Consider the following 25,706-nt stretch of genomic DNA (forward strand, 5'->3'; position numbering starts at 1 on the left):
GTCTCGACCTGCCCCTCAGCCTGGGTGCTCCAAGGGCAAGCAGGCGGGGAAAAGGCAGTTTTGACGGGATGCCCGGGGGCGCCCTGCCAGTTCTCATCAGGGATCCAGCCTCAATAAAGCTTCCCTTCTCCAATCGTTTTGTGCTTTCCTCCCGGAGTGGTCGCAGCTGACCTCGGACCGATGGGTCCTCAACACCATCTCCCAGGGCTACACCCTCCAGTTTACTTCCACTCCACCCAACCATCCTCCACCCCCATCCCTCCTGTGGGACCCCTCTCATGAAGCTCTGCTTGAGCAGGAAGTGGGGTGGCTCCTGGACCTCTGAGCAGTGGAAGCGGTACCGGGGAAGTTCAAAAGCAAGGGGTACTACTCCTGTTATTTCCTTATCCCAAAGGCCAATGGGGGGCTCAGACCCATCTTGGACCTGCGAGGTCTGAACCAGTACATGCTGAAACTTAAGTTCTGCATGGTCTCCCTGGCCTCCATCATCCCCTCCCTGGATCCCGGGGACTGGTATGCCGCCCTCAGTTTGCAGGAGGCGTACTTCCACATTCATATATTCGAGGGGCACAGACGCTTCCTCTGTTTCATGGTAGGGCAGGAACACTACCAATTTACGGTCCTCCTGTTTGGCCTGTCCACTGCCCCCAGGGTATTCACGAAATGTATGTTGATGGTAGCAGCCTACCTCAGGCACCGGGGGGTCCAGATCTTCCCCTATCTGGACAACTGGTTGGTCAAGGGCAGCTCCCAGTCATCCCAGTCGCAGGTGTGGGATCATGTGGCGATCCTTCTGTCCACATGCACCACTTTGGGCCTGTGAGTAAACAACACCAAGTCCATGTTAGTCCCGGTACATCACATAGAGTTTATCGGGGCAGTCCTGGACAGCTTGTCAGCCAGAGCCTCCCTCCCACTGGACAGGTTCGAGACCCTGAAGGGGCTCATCGACACGGTCACAAGGTTTCCGGTGACAACAGCCAGAGCATGCCTCCAGCTCTTGGGTCACATGTCGGCGTGCACGTATGTGGTCCGTCACGCCAGACTCAGGATGAGGCACCTCCAGCTCTGATTGGCCTCGGTGTTCTCCCAGGCCAGGGACAGGATGGACAAAGTCTTCACGATGCCTGAGCCAATGATCTCCCTGCGGTGGTGATCCTCCCCGAGAAACATGCTCCAAGGGGTCCCGTTCAGGGGCAGGGCCCCATTGCTGGAACTGGTGTCAGATGTGTCGGACCTTGGATGGGGGGCCCATGTGGGGAACATTCAGACCCATGGTCTGTGGTCGGCTCAGGACCTGACCCTCCACATAAACGTCAAGGAGCTCAGGGCGGTGCGGCTGGCGTGCATGGCCTTCCGCGTGCACCTGGAGGGCCGGGTGGTCAGGGTTCTCACGGATAACACGGCCTTAATGTTTTACATCAACAGGCAAGGCGGGGCCCAATCCTCTACCCTCTGCCACGAAGCCCTCAGGCTATGGGACTTTTGTATAGCCCACGACATCTGCCTACAGGCCTTCCACCTACCGGGCTCCCGGAACTCTGGGCCGGATTGCTTGAGCAGGGACTTCTCCTCTCAGCACGAGTGTTCTCTCCACCCAGATGTGGTGCACAGACTTTTCCAAGTGTAGGGAACTCCCCATGTGGACCTGTTCATGACTCGGCCCCGGTTCTGCTCCAGGGGGGGGGCTGGGATGGGGCGCTATCTCCGATGCCTTCCTCCTGTGCTGGTCAGGTCAGCTTCTCTATGCCTTTCCCCCATTCCCGCTGATCAGCAGGGTCCTGGAAAAGATAAAGACAGACAAGGCCCGGGTCCTTCTGATCGACCCAGCATGGCCCACGCAGCATTGGTACGGGATCCTCACAGGCCTGGCGGTCGCCCCACCGTGGCCGTTGCCGTCCTGCCCGGACCTACTCTTCCAGAACCAGGGCCACCTCCTCCACCCCAACCTAGCGGCACTCCACCTCACGGCGTGGCTGCTCAACGGTTAGGCCGGGAGGAAGGACGTGGTCGGAAGGGGTTCAATGCGTCCTCTTAGAAAGCAGGCGACCCTCCACGCGCTGAGCCTACTTGGCAAAGTGGTCTCGGTTTTACAGATGTGTGGATGAGCGGGGCGTTTCCCCAGTGGCTGCCCTGATCCAGCTGATTCTGAACTACCTCCTTCACCATAAAGCCCAGGGGCTGGCACCCTCATCAGTCAAGGTGCACCTGGCAGCCATATCAGCCTTCTACCCAGTGGTGCAGTGCCACACGGTATTCTCCCATGCTATGACTGGCTGATTCCTTAAGGGGTTGAATTGTCTCTTCCCATATGTTTAGGCCCCCAGTTCCGCAGTGGGACCTAAACCTGTGTTGGCCCGCCTCATGGGCCCCCGGTTTGAGCCACTAGCTACGTGCTCCTGGTCGTACCTCTCATGGAAGGTAGCCTTCCTGGTGGCGATCACGTTGGCTAGGAGGGTCTCAGAACTCAGGGCCCTGACCTCCAAGCCCCCGTTCACAGTGTTCCATAAGGATAAGGTCCAGCTCCGACCACATCCTTTGTTCCTCTGGGAGGTGGTCTCTGCCCATCACATGGGTCAGGACATTTTTCTGCTGGTTCTCTGCCCCAAGCCCCATACGTCCAGTGAGGAACGCCACCTCAACACACTGGATGTGAGATGGGCTCTGGCTTTTTACCTGGAGCGGACTAAGCTGTTCAGAACGTCCTCGCAGCTGTTCGTCGACTTGGCCAAGCGCATGAAGGGTAGGCCGATCTCCACTCAGCGGCTCTCCAACTGGATCACCTCGTCCATCCGTACCTGTTATGACCTGGCGGGAATCCCTCCACCACCAATTGTGAGGGCACCCTTGACTAGGGCGCAGGCCTCATCGGCTGCCTTTTTAGCCCATGTCCCCATTCAGGACATTTATAGGGCTGCCATATGGTCTTCAGTTCACGCGTTCACCTCGCATTATGCAATCATCTCCCAGACCAGGGAGGACACCAGGTTCGGCAGGGCCGTACTCTGTCCCGAGAGTTTGTGAACTCCTACCCACCTCCAATAGATATAGCTTGGAATCACCTATTGTGGAATACACGTGAGCAATTGTGACAATGCGGTTCTGGTGGAACCCAACTGAGAGTGCCAACTCAGGACAAATTGCTCAAACAGGGCAGTTACAGCCCAAGGCTGGGTTTTTTTCCACCTCTAAGGCAAACCAAACCAGCCAGACTAGGAGGACTTCGGTCTCACCCCCTGGCTAACCGCAAGTCTCACAAACAATCTCCTTAGACACCCCAGTTTCCCAGTATTACCACCAGTGCCACTCGTTATGGGGACAAATGGTTATGAAAACCAATACCCCAGTAAAAGAAAAAGGTTCTCCTGATCCCAAAGGACCAAGCCCCAGACCCAGGTCAATATACAAATCAGATCTTACTCACAAATCACGCTGTTGCCAATCCTTTAGAATCTAAAATCTAAAGGTTTATTCATAAAAGGAAAAAGATAGAGATGAGAGTTAGAATTGGTTAAATGGAATCAATTACATACAGTAATGGCAAAGTTCTTGGTTCAGGCTTGCAGCAGCGATGGAATAAACTGCAGGTTCAAATCAAGTCTCTGGAATACATCCCCCGCTGGGATGGGTCCTCAGTCCTTTGTTCAAAGCTTCAGCTTTTAGCAAAGTTCCTCCAGAGGTATGAAGCAGGATTGAAGACCAGATGGAGATGAGGCATCAGCCTTATATAGTCTTTTCCAGGTGTAAGAATACCTTTGTTCTTACCGTGGAAAATTACAGCAAAATGGAGTCTGGAGTCACATGGGCCAGTCCCTGCATACTTTGCTGAGTTACAAGGCGTATCTGCCTTCTCTCAATGGGTCCATTGTATAGCTGATGGTCCTTAATGGGCCATCAAGCAGGCTAGGCAGAGCTAACACCATGTTGTCTGGGATGTCACCCAGCAGCATAGCCTAAGTTTGAAATGCAGATAGTATAGAGCCAATATTCCTAACTTCAACTACAAAATTGATACATACATATAGACAGCATAATTATAACCAGTAAACCATAACCTTGTCTTAGACACCCCATTTAACCCCCTTTACACAAGATCTGGGTGCCACTACAGGACCTTGGTTGCAACAATGATCTATATGGTCCCAGAGTATATCAATAACGTCACAGCAATCACTCGAAGAAAAAAATACAATTACCTTTTCCGTAACTGGTGTTCTTCGAGATGTGTTGCTCATGTCTATTCCACGTCCCGCCCTCCTTCCCCTCTGTCGAAGTTGTGTGGCAAGAAGGAACTGAGGATGGGGGGAGCGTGCAGCGCCCCTTATACCGTGCCATAGAGGCGCCACTCCAGGGGTCGCTGGGGCGCTCCCCTACGGATACTGCTAGGGGAAAAACTTCCAGCACCGGTGCACGTGGCGAGCACGCACACCTATTGTGGAATAGACACGAGCAACACATCTCAAACACCAGTTACGGAAAAGGTAACTATCTTTTATCCAGTCAGGCCTCAAGAAACCAACACTTGACCCTAAAGATCCTGTTTTAGAGCTGTCAGCCACTCAGCTGTAGGATACCTGTTCCACAGAGTCTGCCCTGGGAACAGACACCCCCCATTCTGGGACCCTAGAGGGAAGTACTTCCTCTCCAGAGACACTCTCACTATTCTATACCATAGAATCGCAGAAATTTTGGGCTGGAAGGGACCTTGAGAAGTTATCATGTCTAGCCCTCTGTTCTGTGGCAGGACCAGGTAACCTAAACCATCCCTGAGTGGTGTTTTTTTCAGCCTGTTTTTAAAAACCTCTAGTGATGGGGATTCCACAGCCTTCCTAGGAAACATATTTCAGATCTTAACTATCCTTATAGCTAGAAAGTTTTTTCCTAATATCTAACCTATATCTCTCTTGCTACATAAAAAGCCCATTACTACTTGCCCTACCTTCAGTGGACATGGAGAACAGTTGACCACCATCTTCTTTATACCAGCCCTTAATATATTTGAAGACTGTTATCTGGTTCCCCCTCAGTCTTCTTTTCTCAAGATTATACATGCCCAGTTTTTTTAACCTTTCCTCATCGGTCAGGTTTTCTAAACCTTTTTATCATTTTTGTTGCTCCCCTCTGGACTCTCTCCAATTTGTTCACATCTTTCCTAAAGCGTGGTGACCAGAATTGGACACAGGACTCCAGCTGAGGCCTCACCAGTGCTGAGCAGAGCAGGATAATCACCTTTCGTGCCTTTCACATGACACTCCTATTAATGCGCGTCAGAATTATATTCGCCTTTTTCACAGCTGTATCACATTGTTGACTCATATTCAATTTGTGGTCACTATAATTCCCAGATCACTTTCAGCAGTACTACCGCCTACCCAGTTATTCCCCATTTTGTAGTTTTGTATTTGATTTTTACTTCCAAAGTGAACTTTGCACTTACCTTTATTGAATTTCTTCTTCAATACTGACCAATTCTCCCAGTCCTTGCAACCCTTCCAACTTAGTGTCATCTTCAGATTTTATAAGTGTACTCTCCGCTCTTTTATCCAAATCATTAATGAAAATATTTAATAATACCGGACTCAGGAATGACCTCTGTGGGATTAGATATGCCGTCCCCTTTTGACAGAGAACCGTTGATAACTACTCTTTGAGTACTGTCTTTCAACCAGTTGTGCACCAACTTTATAGTGATTTCATTTAGACCACATTTCCCTGGTTTGCTTATGAGAATATCATGTGGGACCGTGTCAAAAGCCCTACTGACATTAAGATATATGTCTGCTGCTTGCCCCCATCCACTATACCAGTAACCCTGTCAAAGTGGAAATGAGGTTGGTTTGGCATAATTTGTTCTTGACAAATTCATGCTGACTATTCCTTATAATCTGTTATCCTCTAGATGCTGATGAACTGATGTAGATTGTTTAATAATTTGTTCCACGTATCTTTCCAGATATTAAAGTTAGGCTGACTGATCTATAATTCCCTAGGTCCTCTTTATTCCCCTTTCTCCAGTTTTCTGGGACCTCACCTATCTTCCAGGAGTTCTCAAAGATAATTTATAATGGTTCCGAGATTTCCTTAAGTAACCTAGGATGAATTTAATCAGGCCCTGCTGACTTGAATACGTTTAACTATTCTTTAACCTGCTTTTCCCTGCTTTGGCTTGTGTTCCTTCCTCCTTATTAATATTAATTGTGTTGAGTATCTGGTCACCATTAACCTTTTAGTGAAGACTGAAGCAAAACTGACATTAAACATAACAACCTTTTTAATGTCATCAGTTATTAGCTCTCCTTCCCCTCTAAGTAGAGGATCTACGCTTTCCTTCATCTTTTTCTTGCTTCTAATGCATTTATAGAACCTCTTCTAGTAGCATGTCCCTTGCTAGATATAACTCATTTTGTGCCTTTCTGATTTTGTACCTACATACTTGTGTTGTTCTTTTGTACTCCTCCTTAGCAATTTGTCCATACTTCTCCTTTTTGTAGGATTCCTTTTTGAATTTTAGGTCATTAAAGCGCTCCTGAGGGAACCATATTGGCCTCTTACTATTCTTCCCATTTTTCCTTTGCATTGGTATAGTTTGCAGTTGTCCTTTAATATTGTCTTCTTGAGAAACTTCCAGCTCTGGATATATGGCAGTGTATCTATGTGTGGCTGGTGGGATTAGAGCCACAGCTCCAGCACCTGTGGAGGGAACAGAGCTCAGTAGCAAGTGCTGTGGGTAGGAGGGGGGTCTCCTCTCAAGATTGCATTTCCTTGCTGTGGTTGGAGTTTCAGGCTGGACAGTGCAGAGATGAAGGGGGTCTGGATTTGGACCAGGCAAGTTTCACACTTCCTATTAAGAAGGAGTTCCTGTAATAATGTGTTTGTGACTGAGAGAAGGAGGTCTGGAAAGGGGTTTACTATAACTCTGAGTAACTTGTGTTCATGTTTAATGGGTTATGGGCTGGCTGGGTTTATCTCCTGCTGCTGCAGACTCTTGCACCCCTCTCTCGAAAGAGGAATTGCATGGAAGAAAATTCGTAACACCGAGGCCTCTTGTTGTAGGTGCTCTGTTTTTGATACCTACCTTGAGACACGTGGGATGTTGGACACTCAAAAACTGAGGCACCCCAAATCAATAGCTTCTTTTAAGAATGATGGCCTTAACCATTAAAATGCTGGTTAATCTCCAAGTGAACATCCCCTTAGGGATTGGCCATTTTCCTAATGTTTGTGGGGGAGAGGAGTGCTGGAGAGGAGGGAGGGGTTGGTTCTTGGTGCTGGGAAACTGGGTAGATAGAGACTCTTGAGAGGAACAATCCCCTCTGTCACTACTCTCTGCACACCCCATATGACTCTTACTTCAGCCTGTCCTTCCTGACATAATCCAACTCTCCGTGATGCTGACTTACTCCCTCAGGCCAGGAACCAGCCTGGGTTATATCAAAAGTTCAGGCGAGGAAGAACTGACATGGAACTAGCAATGTACAAGAGCAGAGAAGAAAGGCAGCAGGGAGGCAAGTAGGCAGAGTGAGGCTGGCGTCCCAGTGGAGGGGGGCTTTTAATATTGCTTGAAGGGAAGTGTGAGGGCTGGTGGTTTGGTAGTTGTTGCCTAGGGAAGGGATCATGTTGGTTGAGTGGAAGGGGTGAAATGCCTGCTGTGTGGTGTGAGAACAGGGGAGAGGAAATAAGAGAGTTTACTTATCTCTGCTCCCTCAGTAAAGTGCAGTAAAAACAAATATATTCATATTTTGTGCTCTGGAGGTTCAAGCAAAATCCCCAGTTATATTTTTGGCTTAGACAATATTTGTCTTTCTTTCAAAGCTTGGTTTTAAAAAAAAGCCTTAAGGAATAGTAATTAGTATTTAAATGTACTAGAATGATTTGCACCAAGATCCAGCTCCACTCTTGTCTGGCTCAGCGACCACAGAGAGGAAGCATGCTTCTTGAGATCTCCTCTGTTGTGACTGCTCCTGACCTTTCGTTTGTGACTCCCTACCAGACCAAGCTGCTGGCAGGTCCCTGACTGCTGCTAAAATGTTAAATGACATTCTCAAGGGAGGGAGGGGGGAAATGGATTGATATGATCCCAAGCTAATGTTTGCTCTGCCACTTGAACCCAAACTTCTCCAGGCCGGAGGGGAAGGAGTGGTCAGATCATGGGTTTATAACTACACATCCAAATAGTCTTTATATTTAATTAATATTTACTATTTTTTTCCTGGGAACTTCCTTGGGGGTTTCAGAGCGCAGATAAAATCATTGATAGTGAAAACTTGCTGTAAACTCTTATTTCCTTCTCACACAGACCAATTCTTGGCTGTAGCAGACAGGCACCCAGTAACTTTAAGCTACCTTTGTGCTTCTTTGATCTTACGTCAGCTATGCACCAGTTGGTACTCCTTTGCTCTACTGTACAGTGACTGCCAATATCCCCAGGGGACAGCCTATTATGGTAACCAGGGATCACCAGCGTGCAGGGAAGCCCAGCCATGCCCCATTTCCTCTGACTTCATCCAATATACCGGCCCATGGAGGAGCAGGAAGGACATAAGAGCTATTATTTGATATCAGTGGGATTACTCATTTAAAATTAAGTATGTGTTTATGTGCTTTGCTGGTCAAGTCCAGAGCAGATAGAAATATGCAGGACTGAGCCCTAGATCTCCTCAAAGACTCTTAAATAAAATAAATATGAAGTTTCTAGACAAAGCCATTTTAATCATTGTGGCGTTACCAGCAACAGTCAAAGAATTTTCTAAAATTTCTCCTAATTTTTGTAAAGACCCTGGTCTCAGAAACAACTTATCTAAACCCCTTCAAATTTGCTCAACCCCAAAATAATCCTTCTCTGACTACAGACCACAGATGAGGAATTTCAAGCAGAAAGGACAGTGAGGAAATTACAGGGATATGATCAAAATTGGGTTTATATTAGCAAGCTAGTTAGAACTCCAGCTACCATAGGGAATGTCTATATCGAGTCCATAATAGTGACTTTCATAGCACTCCTGTAGAGATAGGCATTAGCCCTCTGCTAACCTATATTTTGTGGCTCCATAGCCTCTTCTCTAGAACAGCTAATTACTTTTTGTTTATTAAATAAACCTAGTTTTTACATGATTTTATGGTTGAAGTTTTACATGCACAGACATCAGGCAATTCAAAGCTATGATTCCTGTGGCAAACATAATCAATTTAAAAATAACACTTCTGTCTGAAATTTGTTACCTATTGCAGTTATAGTTTACACCTGAGATCACTAAAACTAAAAGAGATTAGAAAAGTAATATTTTCCCCCAGTTGGTTTATGCAGAGCGTTTAACAGCACTTTGTGAATGATTATTTTCAGTTTTCCCTGTGCAGTCACTCAGTTCATGTGAGCCTTTACACTGAAACAGGGGGAGGAATGTTTTTTAAATGTAGGAAAATACGATAGTAAAACCAGGAGGATTTGCAGAGAGGCAGGTGTAATGCCCAAAACTACTTTTAACTTTGTGTTAATTGACTAGAGGGGAGGCGTTCAAGGCACAAATGGCAGCTAGGTCCCTAGTCCAAATGGCAGTTAGGCGTCTATATCCCATTGACTTTCATTTGGAGTTAGGTGCCTAACTGCCATTTGTGCCTTTGAAAATCTCCCCCTCTATTCCAGTTGATGGTGTCTCTATAACTTGGCTCCATTGTAGAGGAGCCAAATCCTAGACCCATCAGTGTGGGGAGGCGACTCAGATAGCCATGAGGAGGTAGGCATGGAGGCTCTTCCAGTTCTTAACCAGGATGAAGGAGGACAGTTGAGCTGGGAGGTGTCCTATTTCCTTCTGAGAAAGAAGAGGGAAGGGATAGAGCTTCTGCTGGGGAGCAGAAGTCCTCTAGAGGTTAAATTGTTTTGTCATGAAAAGTGTATTTTTGAGATTCTTTTAGTTGCTTTCACAGTGTGTGTGTTTACCCTACAGCAAAAGGATTGGTGTGTCCTGTAATACAAGGGAGTAGAGAGACTAATAAAGTTTGGCCTGTGGCCACACAGAGGATAACTTTGAACTTGTGCTGAATACTTTTGTGGAATATTTGATGCAAGCAGAGGGGAAGCTCCAGGAGAATGTACTAAGTTCTTATAGTGCAAATTGCTCTTATTTTCCTACAATTCTTAATTCTGCCCCTTTTCCCACCTGCACAATCTTTCAGTTATATTGATAGAGAAACACCTTGTTAGGCCACAGCAGAGAACACAGAATAAAATCCTTGAGTAAGCGTGCCTCATGGACTCTTGTGGGGCCAGATTTTGAAGTGCTCAGAACGTAATACTTTCCATTGTGATATTTCAGATTTTCAAAAGACTCACTTATTTTTGGCATCTAAACAAGAGCTGAGCGCTTCTGAAAATCTGGTCCTCATTGGACAGTAGAATAAAACTCATGGGGGTAACTGTAACATCACATTGACATGTTGATAAATAGGGGGTGGTATGTACATATTCAGCATGTGGCAGTATGTAATGTTTTAATGTGCATTAAGTAACAATGGTCTTAATTCTGCTTCTTGGGTGTGCCTGTTTTTAAACCCTGTGCTATACAGTATTGCATGTAGCAACAGTTCATTTCTTCCTTCAGTCCAAACAGATTACTGTTAAGTCAATGAGTCACCTGCAGTTATTTCCCCATGTGTATAGCATTTTATTTTCTAATGAACCATATGGAACTCCTGGGGGAATTCTGCACCAATTTTGCTGAAATTAACATGCGTGCAGAATTTCCTTTCTCCCACAGAAATGGGCTGCAGTGCTGTTGACCTCCACTAGAGACTGCATAAAAGACCCTGCTGGGGGAGGGACCTAGAGGATTCCTGGCAGCTGTAATTCCCAGCATGCCCTGAGGGAAGGAGATGGCAGCACGCAGGAAACTCCATACAAGCCTGGGACCAAGCATCAGGCTGTTTCTCCCTCAGGATCCCTGGGCTCTGGGGGGAAGAGGAGGGAGTGTCTGGACTGGGGAGACCATGGCTGGGTTCTGGGAGAGAGGGGGTGGGTGTCTGGATTCTGGGGGGCAGGGGGTGTGTGGGTATCTGGGCCAGAGGGGTCCATAACTGGGCTTGGGGGGGCACCGTGGCTGGGCTTGGGGGGGGAGTGTTGTGGGTGTCTGGCCCCCCCGGCTGGGCTCTGGGCTGGGGGAAGGGAGCAGTGAAACAGGAACTGGGTTGTCATAGGGGTTTCTTTAACTCTCTAATTTTGGGGGAATTTTTATGTGTGTCTGTATTGTTACAGACATACTTGCTGACAGGTATTTTGAAATAAATTACCAAAATAATTGAAACGGGTGTGATTATGTAGTGTTATTTTGACAAATAAAATGTGCATAATTTTGCATAATTTTAAAATATTGTGCTCAGAATGTTTATTTTTTTGGCACATACTTTTTATTGTTTTGGTGCAGAACACCCCCAGGAATAATATGGTTTGGAATAATGTAAAATATAATTTTTCTAAGGCTACTTGGCATGTTTGATTAGTTATTACAGTTTGGTTTTCCATGCAAAATTCTGTATTTAAAACTACACTGGAAAATACTACTAGAAAATACTATATTGTACTAGAAAATATTATATTGAGAGTAAACCTGCATTGGTGGGGGACAGAACAGCTGATCTAATGCGACTTTTAGCTCTCTAATTTCTGATTCTTTGTAAGCCCATGCTACAGAACCACAGAACTGAAGTCTGCAAAATCTGGTGTGAATCTTTATTGCAATATACTGTCTATAGACCAAGGGATCACTAGCAAGATTTTAGCCAGTCCCTAAAGAGAACTAAATGAGATTTACATGGCATGGCACTTTTGGTTTTACGAGCTACTTTTTGCAATTAGCATTTAATTTTAGGTCAATAATTGCAAATGATTATGGAAAAAAATATTTATATTGGTCTCATGGGTCCCAACCAAACAACTGGGGCTGAACAACCTTGAACTCCGGGGGTTGTTTAAAATCCAGCCCAGATTTGGAATCTTCAGATGGCCACTATCTTTATAATGGGACAGACCAGTTCCTCAGATACAATCACACCTAGATTTTGGGGTGTTGCAAATGTAGATCTGAATTTTGCAATGTGAATTCTTTTTGTCTCTTGTTTAAATTGCTGTGAGTATTAATTGTCCCATCTGAATATAACCCCCATATTTGGACTTCATTGGGAACCAGATCAGAAGAATAGTTAGAAGCCAGAAAGTGACAAAGTTATTGAGAAAATAGAAGTAATTAGTCAAGTATCTGTGCATCAGATCAGCTAATTTAAGTCTTCTCAAGGTAGCAGTGTTAACTTACACATTAATGAAAGCCGGCAGAATAATTTGTAATGAATTTATTCAATGAGTTTTCCCACTTTTTCTGCTCATAAATTGTCTGCTAACAGATTGTTATTCAAAATAATTTGTTAAGTAGATTCTGTGCATAATTCTTGATCTATAACTCATTTGTGAGACTTTATTTTGAAAATTTGATTGGAGCTTTGATTCATCACATAAATCACATTATACATTTCTGTTCCTTAATTGGATGAGTGCAACTATTAGAAACAGGTTTCGAGGGATTACTTTTGATTTATTGACTGACTGAATATGAATTTTTCACAGATATTCTACAATATTTTGCTTAAAGTTCACTGCCTGGTGCTGTTCACTAGAATATTTGCAGAAAGCAAACAGCAAAAGGCTCATCAATGTTGACAAAATGTATGTGCCCAGCTCTCAGGTTAACCCTGAACTAAACTTTTACTTTGCCTGGTTTCTGCCTAACACTGTATCTATCATAGAACATTTTAAATGCAACAAAAATATTCCCACAGTTTGGACAGGGATTTGCTCTCTGGTCATATGCGGAAAGAGAAAAAGTAGACCCCATAGTATACTTGCTTCCAAAACAGACTGCACCCATACTCAACGCCATCCTATACAGAAGTGCACAGGGTTGAGGGTGCCTCTGAAGAGCAGAATAAGGAATCACTCTGCATCTAAACAACACTGCTCTGCTCAAAATGGAGACTTTCAAACATTGTCTGTAATGCCAAAGCATCAGAAATGGATCCTTTATCATCTTCTGTAATTTACACATACTTGAGTTTTGGTGCTCAGGAGATGACTGCATGAGATACACAGTTGCACATGTAAGATCAGAAATGATTTCTTGGCTTGAAATTAGAAATTTAAGAGCCACAGAAGTTATAATTTATGGCCTCAATCCTGAGAGATGCTGAGTACCTCCTTCAAGACACTGTGCGTGCCCTCAACTTCCACGAAAGATGCTGAGCACCTTGCAGGATCAGATCCTTTGAACACTGACACTGCATAGAGACTATTTCTCTTTTGGCTTTTTCATAAGATGCTCTTACCCTATGTGTTTGATCCTTTTCTCCTTCATGCAGTTGACAAGAATGTGAGCATTTTCCTTCTGAAGAAGAGGGAGGATTAATAATTATTTTGGTTTTTGTTCCTGCAGGCAAGTGAAAACCGGCGGCTCTTAAATGCTCTGAAAACCTTGTTGGACGACTTCCGTTCTGAGCTCCGGGATGATGAACGAGAGCGACGTGGGCTCCAGCAACAGTATGCCACAGACAAGGCAGCTTGGGAGGTGGAATGGACGGAGCTGAAGTGTCGTCTGGAGCAGGTACTGTACCCATGATCAGTGCCAAAAGACAGGTGACTTTTTATTTAAAGGCCTGATTCCCAAGCTGGTTTGGAGCTAAGTGAAAGTAATTGATGAGAATTGGTTTTAATCACTTGCTGGAATAAGAAGTCCATGAGAGTCACATAAGAGATCATATTTATTTATTTTAGGCCAGTTTCCTGCAGCCTACCTCACCTGAGTAGTGCCTTACTCCATGGGTAGCCCCATTGACTTCACTTACATCAGGGTGACTATTAATGGAGTAAGCTACTATTCAGTATGATCAAGGGTAGAGGAATCTGGCCCTTTATTTTATTATAAGAATGGGTTGGTAATTGCTCAGCAAAGGGGTGTGTGGGTGTCTGTATCTGATTGGTGTATGGATAAGAAAACGTTTCTTGATATTCTGGTGTTTCCCTAATAATTTCTCATTTGCTCAAGTAAATAAGCCATGATGCTAGGTCAGTGCCTCAGAATGGTACATCAATAACTGCTCTACTAGATGCTTTTTGACAAGAAAACAGTCCATTAATAATAAACCATCAGATCAGTAGGTTAATGTTTAAACCAGCAAGTCAGAGCCACTGGATGATGCTGTGTTGTGTCCAGTTGAAGGGGATGCTTTGTCTGCCTGTTGTTGTAGGCTATTATTAGAATCATATATATCAATTCATGGGCCTGGTGCTGCAGTGCTCTGTACTGCTGATCACAGGAGATGCTCTGCTTTCTGTGGTGGTATAAAAACAAGCTAGCAGAAAACCACTAGGATTCATTTCTGAATCTGATGGACTAAAGTATTAGTGTATGGCATTGAAGGGGCAAAATTGAGTGTTTTAGGTCCTGTCGGAAAGATTTGTAGCTTTGTATCATCTGTAGAAGGATGTTTAGCTTTAAATTATCTGTAGAAAGCAGATACAATATAAAATATTCACTAAACAGATGACACATTTTAGAGGATTTACTGTACATCAGAGCACTGTCAAGAGACTGAATCTGACTCACAGCATTCAGACCTGAACACTTCTTTCCCAGTTTGTGTGCTAGAGGCTTTTTTCTCAGAGTACAAGAGTAGATTTTATTTATATGTAGTGGTATTGAAATCAGTTTTCTGATCAAATGCTTATAAGTGTACACAAATATTCTGATAATTGATTGTTTTTAAAAAAACACCCTTGATGGCAATTTTTCTTAAATTAACCTTTAAATGGGAGTAAAGAACAAAACATAAGAAAAGAGGAAAACTGCAGTTGATAGCATGGAGTTTGTGTGCGTTCATGTTTTTGTGGATGTGTACGTTTGCCATTCAGATAGAAAAATAGTCAGCACCATGATTGGCATTAGTGGGTGGAGGAGTGTTGCTCACTACATACTGGCAGGAAAAAATAGATTTCAGTCTTTAGCACCCTCCAAACTAGTGGTTATATCAGGCTCAGTAATATCCCTCTAGCTATCTTTATCATTGTGAGTCTTGCCCACATGCTCAGGGTTTAGCTGATCGCCATATTTGGGGTCGGGAAGAAATTTTCCTCCTGGGCAGATTGGCAGAGGCTCTAGGGGGTTTTCGCCTTCCTCTGCAGCATGGGGCCCGGGTCACTTGCTGGAGGATTCTCTGCCCCTTGAAGTCTTTAAATCACGATTTGAGGACTTCAGTAGCTCAGATATAGGTTAGGGGTTTGATACAGGAGTGGGTGGGTTAGATTCTGTGGCCTGCATTGTGCAGGAAGTCTGACTAGACGATCATAATGGTCCCTTCTGACCTTAAAGTCTATGATTCTATGATTGTGTGATCCTACCGGTAATATTTCCTGTCACATGGCAGTTGTTGGGTGGTGGTTGGTTCTTCCCCCACCCTACTCCCCAAAATCAATGCAAAGAATAAAACTGATCAGCATGTAACACATGGAGATCATCTCTTACCAATATCCGAGTGATATCTGCACATCGTGACATTAGACAAGCCCACTAATGAAATATCAATAAAGATACCACATAAATCATCAGAATGTCAATTATGATAGTCCCAGCAATCATCCCACTGCGATATTACAGGTGTACTCACAACCACAAGGAAGACTGAAATAACAAAACATAACATTAGCTGTTCAAAAACCAAAACATTCTATGTAGGTTCATTCTCAAAATCAGTGGGAGAGGAACTGGTGAATGTCTTATGCAATGACAGCTTTGAGTAGTTGCAGTAACATCATTTCATATTCTGTGAAAACGTGGAATAATAAAAACTTTAATCAATCAACCAGGTCAGTCACGTCAATCATGGTGCAACCTACTATGTCATGATGATGGGAGGCACCATCTTACCTGTTATAAAGAATAGGGGTTACCATAAGGGGGAATGAGGAGTGCAGCTCCCCCACCTCTGGTAAAAGCAGAGGAAGAGCTTCCCCTTCTCTTCCTGGCTAGGGTTCCACACTAAGGACACTTCTACACTGGAGCTAGAGGTGTAATTCCCAGTTCAAGCAGACAAACCTGTGCTAGCTCTGATCAAGCTAGCGCACTAAAAATAACAGTAGAGCTGCAGTACCATGAGTTGCAGGACAGGCTAGTCCACCCACCCCATGTACAATCCTGTCTGAAACCCTAGGTACAGACTCGGGACAGCTAGCTGATCCCACTGCCTGTGCAGCCACTGTTACTTTTAGCTCCCTAGCGTCATCAGAGCTAGTGCAGGTATGTTTACCCAAGCTGAGAATTATTGCTCCAGCATAGACATACCCTAGGAAGTGCTCCCTCTCTTCCTGGGCAGATGTAGTGAGATCTGTTCCTCCTGGGACAATCTTCTTTAACCAGTGAGTGAGAGAACTATGAAGACACGCAACAATGAATAAAAGAATCGGTGCCTTCCTGGTTTCTCTTGCTCTCCTGACTACTATAGTTTACCTGTGAAGCAGTAAGTAAGATTAGAAAGAGTATTTTCCTTGAGATGTTCACCTGTTAATTTATGGTTACTGAAGCAAGTTTGAAATTTTGATGGCTGGGGATCCCTGTGTAGAGGTGGGGGAAGAAAACTCTCCTGGTAGCCAGCCATGATAATATACCTGCTGCTTTTGAGTACAACAGGAAGATTTAATAGAATGCACATTAAAAATGAAAGCCTTGACCTACAGGATTGTGAGTGTGTCTTACTTTTCAGGAAGGCCGTTGGGCTTTGGTTTTAAGATAATGAAAGAGAATGATGGGCCTTAAGATGGGCCAACCAAAGATCTTGCTTTTCTGGGCATTTAGAAGAGCTTGGAGTTTGGGAGATATCAGTATAACAGCCAAACCCTGCTTTGTGTTGCACAGGTGCACTTGGGGCAGAGAAGCTGCAGGACAACTCTTCCTCCTTCAGGTTCATTTCTGCAGTGTGGGGAAGACTACCTGTGCTCTTTTGGGTCTCCAAAACCAAGGAATTGTAGTCTGGCAGCTTTGGAGGTGTTGTCTGGTCACCAGCTTCCCTGCTAATAATCTGAAGTCTGTTGTAGACTCTACAGGAGTTGCATGACACTCCCTTTTTAGAGCACATCCCTCTCTCCCACTGAGCTATCCTACCTTTCACAGGCAAGATGGCATAAGGGACCTCCCATTTGTTTGGCACCAGGCCAGTCCGCCATGCCTTCTTTTGTTCATCCAAGGCGAAGATTTTGCTCTAAGATATATAGGCAACAAATGTTACGAGGAGAATGAGATAGAGAGAGAATGTGTCTTGCTAAGGTTTGCTTTTTGTCCTGTAATTTCCTAAACAGAAGAATAAATTTACTTACAAAGAATGATGATGATGCAAACTCCACACATTAGAAGAAGATTGCAAAAGCAAGGGGCTTGCTTTTTGGCCTGCATTTGATGTTTCAGTGCTGCAGGACATCTTGAGAATTAGTACTGGTCTCTGGCAAGTCTCCACAGCATAACACGCTAGCCACAGCTATTGCATGTTGTGACATTATTCCCCTAGGTTTTAACAAAGTTGTAGGGTTGAGATTGCACTCTAGCAGCCAGCACCTGGGCTTCTGTTGTAGGATGGGAAATTTGAAGATGTGTTAATGTCCCTTGAAGGGGACCTCTAAATATTTCAAAACTCTGTCCTAAATGACCCATTATTAGGCTAAGAGATAAAGAAACCACATAAAAGTTACTTCACCTGACTCTTTAGGTTCCCTGACTGTATTGGCTGACCCAGGCTTTGCATAAAACCCTAACATGCATAATTCTGTGGTGTGACAGCTACCAAGTAAACCCAGCAGGAGCTAACAGCTAGCCCATAGTCTTCCAAGGGAGATCAAACAATAGTAAAAACAATCCTCCGCCCCACTCCACCCCTGCACCCGGAAAAATCCCATTACACGCAATGCCATATCCTGCACTAAAATGGCTTGGCTGACCCTCAGTGGGCTGGCTGCAGTGGTAGTTGTGACTCCTCAATCTGCTGTCTGCTGTGGCATCAAGTGGAACTGGAGCCATTTGGACACACATTTGACAGTTGTAACCAAAAATAAGAAGTTTTTTCTTTGTTATTTACATTATGAGCTTGGAAATTGGCAACATTTGCTACATCTTTCTCAGTTAATGAAGTGAGTACATTTTTGAGCTAAATTTTGGAAATCCTTTCTGGGCGTGCACCAGGATGTGCGGGGGAAGGAAGAGAACAAATTGGCTACTCTTGAAGCCTTATGTCCACCTGAGTGGCTAAACTGCACTGGAGAATTTGGCCAGTGATGCCTGTCTAAGTTATAATGCCATCCAGCGCTCCCCCAGGAGCAGTGTAGCTCTGCACCACCCAAGACTAGACAGTGCCTAATATGCATGATTGAGTATTATGTTTGCAGCTCACCTTTAGCCATCACTAGATATCGGGGTGAGCGAGGAGCTTATTCAAGGAAGACAAAAACTTGGAGAGAGATAGAAATAAAAACAGTCAACTAAGGGGCACAAGACCATGCTTGTAAATGTTCATTTCGGGTATAAAGGTGAATGGAACATCATTGCCATCAGAATGAGTATAGGGAGAGGGGTAGCTGGATTTAATCTACTCTGTATTTCTAATGGGCCTGTTGCTCTGTTATCTTGATGATGTGAAAGAATGAGAAGCTTTTGAGGCTGACACATTTGTGCTAAAATGAAATTAATGCATAGCACGTTTTTACTTCAGACTTTTTCTGTAGTTATTTATTTAGGATGGGATTTTAAAAAGTGCTGCTCCCCATATTTCCTATCTAGTAACTTATACAGTTCTTGTTGCAGTGGAATCTGAGCCCTTCAGAATCATTAATGGATTTTATCGTCCCAACACTCCTGTGTTCAGTAGATATTATCCTCATTTTATAGAGAGGAAATTGAGGCACCAGGTATATGATGTGACTTGCCTAAGGTCACCTAGGAATTCTGTGGCAGAGTTGCATATTCATCCCAGATCGCCTGAATTCAATTTCAGTACCCTATCTGCCAGCTAGATCATCCTAACTTTCAGAGTATGTCTACGCTGGAGTTAGAAGGTGAAATTTCGAGCTTGAGGAAACATAGCTGCACTATCTCCAGTTGAGCTAGCGTGCTAAAAATAGACATGTACCCGTGGTCTCGGATGGGATCATACTCAGGGCGGCTAGCCCATTCCACCACTTGCATTGCCATAGCTATAAGTCTATATTTAGCATAATAGCTCAATCAGAGAAAGCACAGGTATGTCTCTTTGAGCTGAGAATTACACCTCTCAGCTCCGGTGTAAACGTACCCTAACTCTGCCTAACTCTGGTTCCATTCAAGTCAAGGGAAGTTTGATCATTGACCGGTAAGAGCCAAGTTAGACAAATGCTGAGGGCTTTTGAAATTTCAGCTTTATTGTTTTACTCTCTGTTTTTAGGAACCCCCTCTTAGAAGTTTGACATTTCTACCCTTTCTGTTTTAATTTTTTCATTTGGCAAACATTACTTTTTCTCCTATGTTGAAGAGAGCTAAACCTGGCACCTGTGTTTCTGGTTGTTCATCAACAACTTCAGCTTATTGAGACAAATTCTGCCAGTGTGATCCCTTTGTAGTCAGACCTCAATTCAGTAGGCTTTCACAGGTATAAATGGGTGTAAAAAAAGACCCAGTGTCTGTAAGATCCCGATACATCTGTGTCTGGGCACAGTATCATCAGATGTTGTCAGCACAGGGCTAGAAATAATACAATACTTGTTAGCTAACTGCTGCAGAGACAGCCTAGGCAGTGGGACACATTGTTTATTGTGGACATTGCTAAGATTAGCTATTCGTGTGTTTGCTTTTTAAATAAGAGGATCAGAGAAGTGAGAGGTAGAAGAGATCGATTAGGTCTATTTGTCACTCCCAGTGTCCAATGCAGGATTGTTCCCTAGAGCTCACAGTAGTACAGTTTTAAATTACTCAAGGGATGGGATTTCCACCATTCCCTTTGGGAGACTGTTTCATAGTCTTTAGGCATCACTGTTGGGCAACTTACCCTGAGATTCAGCATGAATTTCCTGTTGCTCAGACAGGTATTTCGAACTGGACATATTTCCCAGGAATAACTGTTTTAAAGTGTTATTGTCTTCTTTCACAGAAGGTGTGCTTTTCCCAACAGATAGGTCTCTTGTGTGTATTCAGAGTAATTGCTTCTTGCTTTAGAGACAAAAATGAGTTTTCACTTCTTTTTACTCCTGTTTGCCTGCAGATCCAAGGGAGAAGTGCCTGAATCGATTCTGGTTCACACATCATTGACAGAGTTGTTAATGAAGTTCCAGTTTCAGGGCCAAATTCTTCCCTTCATTACATGTATAGAAACCCAATAGAACACAATGGGCCAGATCCTCTGGTCCAGCTAAGCTGTCTTCAGCACAAACTGAAGGAGAGCGGAGGGAGGCAGTGTTAGGTAACTTTTAGTGGGGCAGACTGAAAGTAAGACCCCAGTCCTAGTTTAAAGGCTGCTCAAGGGATCACTCCAAATGCCAGAGATTACTGAGGCCTGGGGATGCCCCAGCTACACCCTTTTGTCCTGATGCTTTCCCCTTCACCAGGAGCCATGAGTAAGGGTGGGATAAGAGCCTCTGTGTGCTACCTGAAGATTACTTTGTACAGAGGGACTCCCAGGGGACAAATCCAGTGGCTTTAGGGGCTGCTTTGCACTGATGCAGCCTTGCAAAGCCGCCCAAGTATAGCTGAGGACCGGCCCATTGTGCTTACACAGGTATTGTGATGAAGTCAGAATTAGGCCCTGTGTTACCTTTATTGCCAGTGATATGCACAAGCCAGAAAGGGCCAGTGTGACTGTCAGATCCCAGGATGGGTTTGCAGAACTGGCATTTAGGAAAATTACCTTTTTATTGGTAAACTGAACAGACTGGATCTGGAAACTGTTAACATTAAAAACAAGGAGTCCTCACAGTACCATTATTTTCATTACTTTTCCTAAGCAAAACTGCATTTTAAGGTTAGTGATACTTTGGGTGTGAAAACATTAACAGTATCACTTTATAATTACATTCTTTGTCTAGCACAAGCTTTACCTGGGAAATAAGAATAACTAACAGCTTCTCATTTTATTGGCAGCTGGAAGGGAAGAATGAAAAAGCCCAGGGGGAAGCTGTCCTGACCACTGATTCAAAGGGAGCTTTTAAGAGGGAGAGAGAGGAGCACAAGAAATTGCTGGCTGACAGTCACAGCTTGGTGATGGACCTACGATGGCAACTCCAGCACAGTGAGAAGAATTGGAACAGGGAAAAGATGGAGCTTCAGGATAGATTGGACAGAGACCGGCGAGAGTGGGAGCGACAAAAGAAGGAATTGCTAAGGAGGATAGAACAGGTAAGAGGGCATTGGCTGATCAGGTGACTAGCTGAATATGCTAATTGATACATATTATCCAAATTCAGATCACGGTCAAGAAACGTTATTAAGAAACTGCACAGGAATAAGTTGGGTTCTTTGCCACATCGGTGTTTCTCATAATATGCAATGATAAAAATACAGTGGGGAGAGGGAGGGGGGACGGGAAGGGAAACACAGTATCTTGCATGGATTATTAGCATCTGAGAAAGCAGTTCCAAGTTAATGGTCATTTCCTTCCTCGTTCCATTTACCAAACGCATGCACAATCACATTGATTGTCTCCATCTGAAACCTTTTATGCATCTTTTTTTCTTGCTGAAAATCTAAATCCGACAGTTAGGGTTAGTCTAGGGGGTTGCCACCCGTCCAGTTTTAGGCTTGTGTGTCCAGGCGCCACTTGACGAGCCCTGATGTCTGGCTTTTGTGATCTGAGGAGGAAGAGGCAGAGAAGGGGGCGGGGCCTGAGAAAGAAGCAGAGCGGGTGCGTGGTCTGGGAGTACAGTTACCAACCATTAGAAAGGTGGCAACCCTATCTTAGTCAAGATTTGGCAGATCTTTCACTGCCCAGAAAATCTGACCATCCATAAATTCACCACCAAAGATGCAGCAGCTATGATAGTTCAGTCTCAATTTGAATTATTCCCTCTAGTAAAGTAATGCACATGATGATGCTGAAGAAGCCAGTCTGATAACAGCTAAGTAGCTACAGTAAGGCCAAATATTCAAATGCTGCTTCTGATACTGCTTATACACAGTTTTTGCCCATCCCATTTCTGTTACACATTTGGCAATTGTACATCTAACTACTCAGTTTTCATGCCCAAATGCTCAGGAGACACTGATTTGAACGTTTGACATCAAGTAGACACAATGGCATTATTATTTGTCTGGAAAAGACGCACAGACAGACTTACACATGCAAGTTGAATAGGAAAAGGTAAAATACAGTTTTTGGCTGACCGTTGTTACGATCAAAATTATGCATCAGAAGAACAGAAAACAATTGAAATTCTGAGTTTGCATTTTACCAGTTACTTTCTGTCTATGGGACATCAAAAGCTGAATTGCACCAAAAAGCTCTTTAAGCAGCAGTTACTCTTGGGTGTTATACAAATTAGCTTTTCGTGCTAAATTGGTGAAAGTCTGGTGTTCTTCATAACCAGTTTATGAAAAGGGTACATTTTCTGTATTGCACTCTCCCACCTTAGGTGCTTCAGTGAGGAGCTAAAGAAGACCCACTAGGCAATACATATTGTGGGTTAAAGAGTACTCCTAATTTATTCCAGGGTGTTTGAACACGGAGAATTCAGGAAAAATCCGACACTATTGATAATTCTTGAAACCATCACAGAATCACAGAATATCAGGGTTGGAAGGGACCTCAGGAGGTCATCTAGTCCAACCCCCTACTCAAAGCAGGACCAATCCCCAACTAAATCATCCCAGCCAAGGCTTTGTCAAGCCTGACCTGAAAAACCTCTAAGGAAGGAGATTCCACCACCTCCCTAGGTAACCCATTCCATCCATCACTACATGTGGGAGAAGACAGGGCTTGCAAAAGGGGCTATCTGGGCAAGAAGAAAGGAGGGCAGACATAGAGAGCTGTGCAGACAGAGGAAAAAATTTGAAACTGATTCAACCTCTCTCTCTTCATTTATAATAATAATAAATAACATTCTGCATTTCTTTATCATCTTGTAGCCTAGGATCTTTGAAGGTGCTTTGCAAACATTAATGAATTAGGCTGCACAACACCCTCTAATTTAGGTAAATATTATAATGTCTGTTTTTCAGATGTGGCAACTAAGGCACGGGACCTACTTCCTGTGGCAGAATTGCTAATAGAAACCCCTTAACTCTCAGTTTTGTGGGGTGTTTTAACAGCTTAATCTTTCTCTGGCTTGACTGGACTGATGCTCTCCCATGGTGTCTAGAATGGCGTTCTAATGCGAAAACCTCTGATCTCCTCCCAAGGGTGTACTTGGTTCCCAAATAAAACAGGAAATTCATAGCTGTAAAAAAGTTTCCCTGTGTGTTAAAGGGACACGGGTGCAAACATTTGTTTACAGATGCTTCAGTACCTGTTTGGGTGTTTAGTTTGCTGTCCCTGTGAAGTTCGTTTTGTTTTGTACGCAATATCACCCTTGTGTCTGTTCAATACTCTGGGGGAATTTAACATGATTAGAAGCTGAAAATTAGGGGGAAAATAATTTTTAATGTTTCCTAGCCTTTAATTTTCTTTAAACCAGATGGAACCTATCTGTATCATCTTGAGTAGACTACTTACTAGCTCTCAATTCACCCTGGAACTTGTTCTTTTTGTTATTGTTCAGAAACAGAGTGAGAATTAGTTGTATATGTTATGCAATAAAGTGTTTGTTTGCAGTATCACTGATAGATTCCAGTTTCAGTCTCAAATCACTAGAGAGGAAAGTAATATATTTTTCATTACTGTATAGAAAGAGTGTCAGTTTTCCAACCAGTGCTCTGGATTTGTGTTCTCAAATCCTTTCAGTTATTAATTCTTAGAACTCAGGCATTTTCCAGACAGCCATAAATGCATAAGTGAATATTTAAGTGGATCTATATACAACACATAGCCAGCCTCCAAAGAATTAACTGAGTTTGTATGCATAATTTCTAGACTGCCATTTTAAAAAATGTCCTGGAATGGTAACCTGGATTCAGTTTCTCGACAGCTTTTCCTATATTATGCATTACTACAGCAATGCTTTAAATGCATCTGTGTAAGAAATGTAGGGCCTAATCTAAAGTCCACTGTAGTAAATGGAAAGTCCTTATAGCATTTTCATTTACTCTAACACCAGTATTTGTGAAATTACTTGAGCAGTCACATGAAGGATATGTTTTAGATCTGTGTGATTTGCTAAGGAAACAATGTATACATTGCTCTCAGATCTGCTTGGACATGAAATTTGTCTTTCACCCAAAAAAGGAGATTAGAAATTCCCCTCCTTTTTCTCAACTGTAATGGCATAGGGCAGATCTTCACGAAAGATGTTGTCAGGTTTCTGTGACATACGGCTCTGAACATCCAAAAATAAAATCAACCTATTTCCAAAGGACCAAGCAGTCAAAAATAGCATTTTGAAAATATGGCTATCTGACCATATAAATTCACAAAGCCATCTATGTTTATGAGCAAGCATTTCCCTGTATGGCAGGAAACTACCAGAGATTTGCAGGCTTTTAGTTCAATATCCTTTCAGCTCTTAGTCATGTTCTGCTTTATATGGAAGCAATTAGCATATCTCTAAACCTTATCTTTACAGTGTTTTGCTCTGTACACTCAGTGTATGGGGAAAATACACAGAATGTATGCTTGAAAATAGAATCTAGAAGATAACAAAATCATATTTCCCAAGTTTCATACTCATGCTTTCTGCTTATCGGTCTTCATAGTTCCTACATAATACATGAGAGAGAGAGAGACATACAAATTATGAAATATTTTGTTTTGGATAGTTTATGGGAATATTACTCAGACATAAAAAGCTTGGTGACCTAATTCTTTTCACAGCTTTTAAATATTCTCTCTTCAACTTCATTGTCACTGTATTACCCTTTGGGACCTCATCCTGTATTATAATATCAAGCTTCATTTTGCCCTGATCACACCACCTAGCACTTAAAATTCTTAAATTAATTACGTTCAAAGTTGTTTTTCTTTGTAGGTATGAACATGAGCATTTCATCCCTCTTCTCCCAGTGTGCATGTGTGTATACATACCAACATTTCAACTGTTGCCAAAATTTCAAAAAAGTGCCTAATTGGTTTGGTGCCAAAAGTTTTGGGTTCCCTGAGCCACCTTAAAGTGGAATGATTTTTAGATGTTGAGGTTTTAGCACTTTCTGAAAATCAGGCCCCTTTAAAGTATCTCAAGTTGGACACCCAAAATCACTAGTCACTTTTGAAAATTTAGACTAATATTTCTAATTTCCACAGAACCATAGAAATATAGGACTGGAAGGAAGTTCAAGAGGTCATCTAGTCCAGTGTTTCTCAACAACCAGTCCGTGGACCAGCGCCAGTCCCTGAAATCTCCCTGCCACAGTTTAGGAAAGTAGCAAGCCAGTGCCTGGTATCAAAAAGGTTGAGAAACGTTGATCTAGTCCATCCCCCCATGCTGAGTCAGGATTAAGTATACCTAGACCATCCCTGACTGGTGCTTGTCTAACCTGTTCTTAAAAGCCTCCAATGATGAGGATTCTACAGCCTCCACTGGAAGC

The 25,706-nt window shown here is 43.6% G+C and overlaps 1 protein-coding gene across 5 annotated transcripts in view; it reads left to right on the forward strand.

Annotated features, from left to right (window-relative positions):
- MTCL1 (microtubule crosslinking factor 1) overlaps positions 1–25,706 on the forward strand; it is a 194,990-nt gene that overhangs the window by 147,354 nt on the left and 21,930 nt on the right. For all 5 annotated transcript variants that reach the window (XM_054020424.1, XM_054020425.1, XM_054020426.1 and 2 more), the window contains 2 exons: positions 13,470–13,637; positions 21,177–21,431. In XM_054020424.1, the coding sequence (XP_053876399.1) occupies positions 13,470–13,637; positions 21,177–21,431 (423 nt within the window). The remainder of the gene's footprint in view (positions 1–13,469; positions 13,638–21,176; positions 21,432–25,706) is intronic.

This window comes from Malaclemys terrapin, chromosome 2, assembly GCF_027887155.1.
Source record: "Malaclemys terrapin pileata isolate rMalTer1 chromosome 2, rMalTer1.hap1, whole genome shotgun sequence".
Lineage (NCBI taxonomy): Eukaryota > Metazoa > Chordata > Testudines > Emydidae > Malaclemys > Malaclemys terrapin.